Genomic DNA, 1927 nt, shown 5'->3' with positions numbered 1-1927 from the left:
GGCCAATAGCTGCCTCTTTTCAGATTCTTTGCACCATGCTCCCAAGTGAGCAGGATTTGTGCCCTGTAATGTGTATATAATATGACAGGATGTAATACAGCTGGGTAGGATTCTATATGCAAAACCCACATTGCATGCACTTTTGATTTCAGTTCTTCCTACAGACCTGGATGACTTTCTGTCCACAGACTCTAGGAGTAAACAGCTAGTCTCATGAATTGGTATGCTTACTACTAGCAAGTCTTTACTAATTACCTACAGATTTATTTATTTATATTCTAGAAAGTAAATTTATTCCTAAGGCTTAGACACTTCTTTCTGACTGTGCAGGAAAAACAAAATGTCTTAATAGTGGTAACAATAGGATTGTTATTTAAACCATAGTCAATATACAGGACCATCTCCTACCTTCTAAATCCATATAAAAACTCATTCCTCCTCCTTATGATGCAGTTCTATAAAAGAAAATTGGAAAAAGTATACCTTACCATTTGCATCATAACCAAGAGACTGCATACTGATTTTTCATATGTCTGGATTCTGTTGTTTTAAAGCAATATGTTGGGATATCCAAAGACTTTACAATTTGTGACTAACATATTCAGCTTTGGTCTAGTAATGACTGTTTTTATTTTTTTTTTAATAAAAACAATCACAGAGCATTTATTGTCCTCTGGTAAAAACATAAAGGTAACCAAAACAATATGAACAGGGGCACCTGGGTGGCTCAGTGGATTAAGCCTCTGCCTTTGGCTTAGGTCATTGTCTCGGTGTTCTGGAGTATAGCCCCACATCGTGCTCTCTGCTCAATGGGGAGCTTGCTTCCCCCTCTCTCTATGCCTGCCACTCTGCCAACTTATGATCTCTCTCTCTCTCTCTCTCTCTCTGTGTCAAATAAATAAATAATCTTTTTAAAAAATGCAAACAGGGCACCTGGGTGGCTCAGTGGGTTAAGCCGCTGCCTTCGGCTCAGGTCATGATCTCAGGGTCCTGGGATAGAGTCCCACATCGGGCTCTCTGCTCAGCAGGGAGCCTGCTTCCTCCTCCCTCTCTCTCTACCTGCCTCTCTGCCTACTTGTGATCTCTCTCTGTCAAATAAATAAATAAAATCTTTTAAAAATAAATAAATAAATAAATAATGCAAGCAAATATTTTAGAACTACACTCCCAACAAAGGATATCTAAAACAAAACAAACAAACAAACAAACAAAAACTACATGGCCTTCTCAAGAATTTCTCACTTTATTGATCATTTCTAGCTGGAGACACTTTGTGAGCAGGGTAATATTAACTCCTTTTAGAATGATCTGACCCAGTTGTTTTCTTGACTTTGTTTCAGAATGAATCTCTTCAACATCATCTAACATGAGGTTCATGTAATCATCAAGACCAGTGATACAGCCCTCTATCCACATGTTCACCTGCTCATAAAGCCACACCTGAATTCGAGATCTATTCTGCAAGTCTCTGAAGATAAGGTTGATGGGCTAAATGATCACCTTCTGCACTTTTGGCCCTGGCCACGGTACACCATGATGGAAGCCAACTTTGTAAAGATCTTTTAGGTATGGATCTTCTCTCGGTCTTGGAAGAGAGACCAAATGTAATTTTAGATTAAGCCAGGAGGCACATTGGTTTTTTTACTACCTCACTATTCAAAGTGTAGTCCTAGACCAGAAGCATTGGGATTACCTGGGAGCCAGAATTTCATATCCCACCCTAGAGTTACTGAAGCAGAATCTGCCTGCTATCAAAAGCTCCAGGTGACCTATCTGCACAAAAAAGTTCAAGAAGCCCAGCAATGCTATACCAGGAGACAGAGGCTTTGCAGCAGGAGTGTTCTCTGCAAGGAAGTGGTAGGCAGCCTTCTCAAGATGTCCCCCAGTGACCCTCGCCTCCTGTTACTCACTCCCTTGTGTAATCCCC

General features: G+C 40.4%; 1 protein-coding gene across 1 annotated transcript; it reads right to left on the bottom strand.

Moving 5' to 3' along the window:
• Nucleotides 1–1227: 1227 nt before the first annotated feature.
• Nucleotides 1228–1535, bottom strand: LOC101682781 (small nuclear ribonucleoprotein E-like). Its single transcript, XM_045088140.1, is given in 2 exon segments — nucleotides 1228–1508; nucleotides 1511–1535. Coding segments are annotated over 2 exon segments (306 nt in total).
• Nucleotides 1536–1927: the final 392 nt, after the last annotated feature.

This window comes from Mustela putorius, unplaced genomic scaffold, assembly GCF_011764305.1.
Source record: "Mustela putorius furo isolate JIRA1106 unplaced genomic scaffold, ASM1176430v1.1 tig00003834_pilon_pilon_pilon, whole genome shotgun sequence".
Classification (NCBI taxonomy): domain Eukaryota; kingdom Metazoa; phylum Chordata; class Mammalia; order Carnivora; family Mustelidae; genus Mustela; species Mustela putorius.
This window is presented reverse-complemented; position numbering and strand designations above follow the sequence as displayed.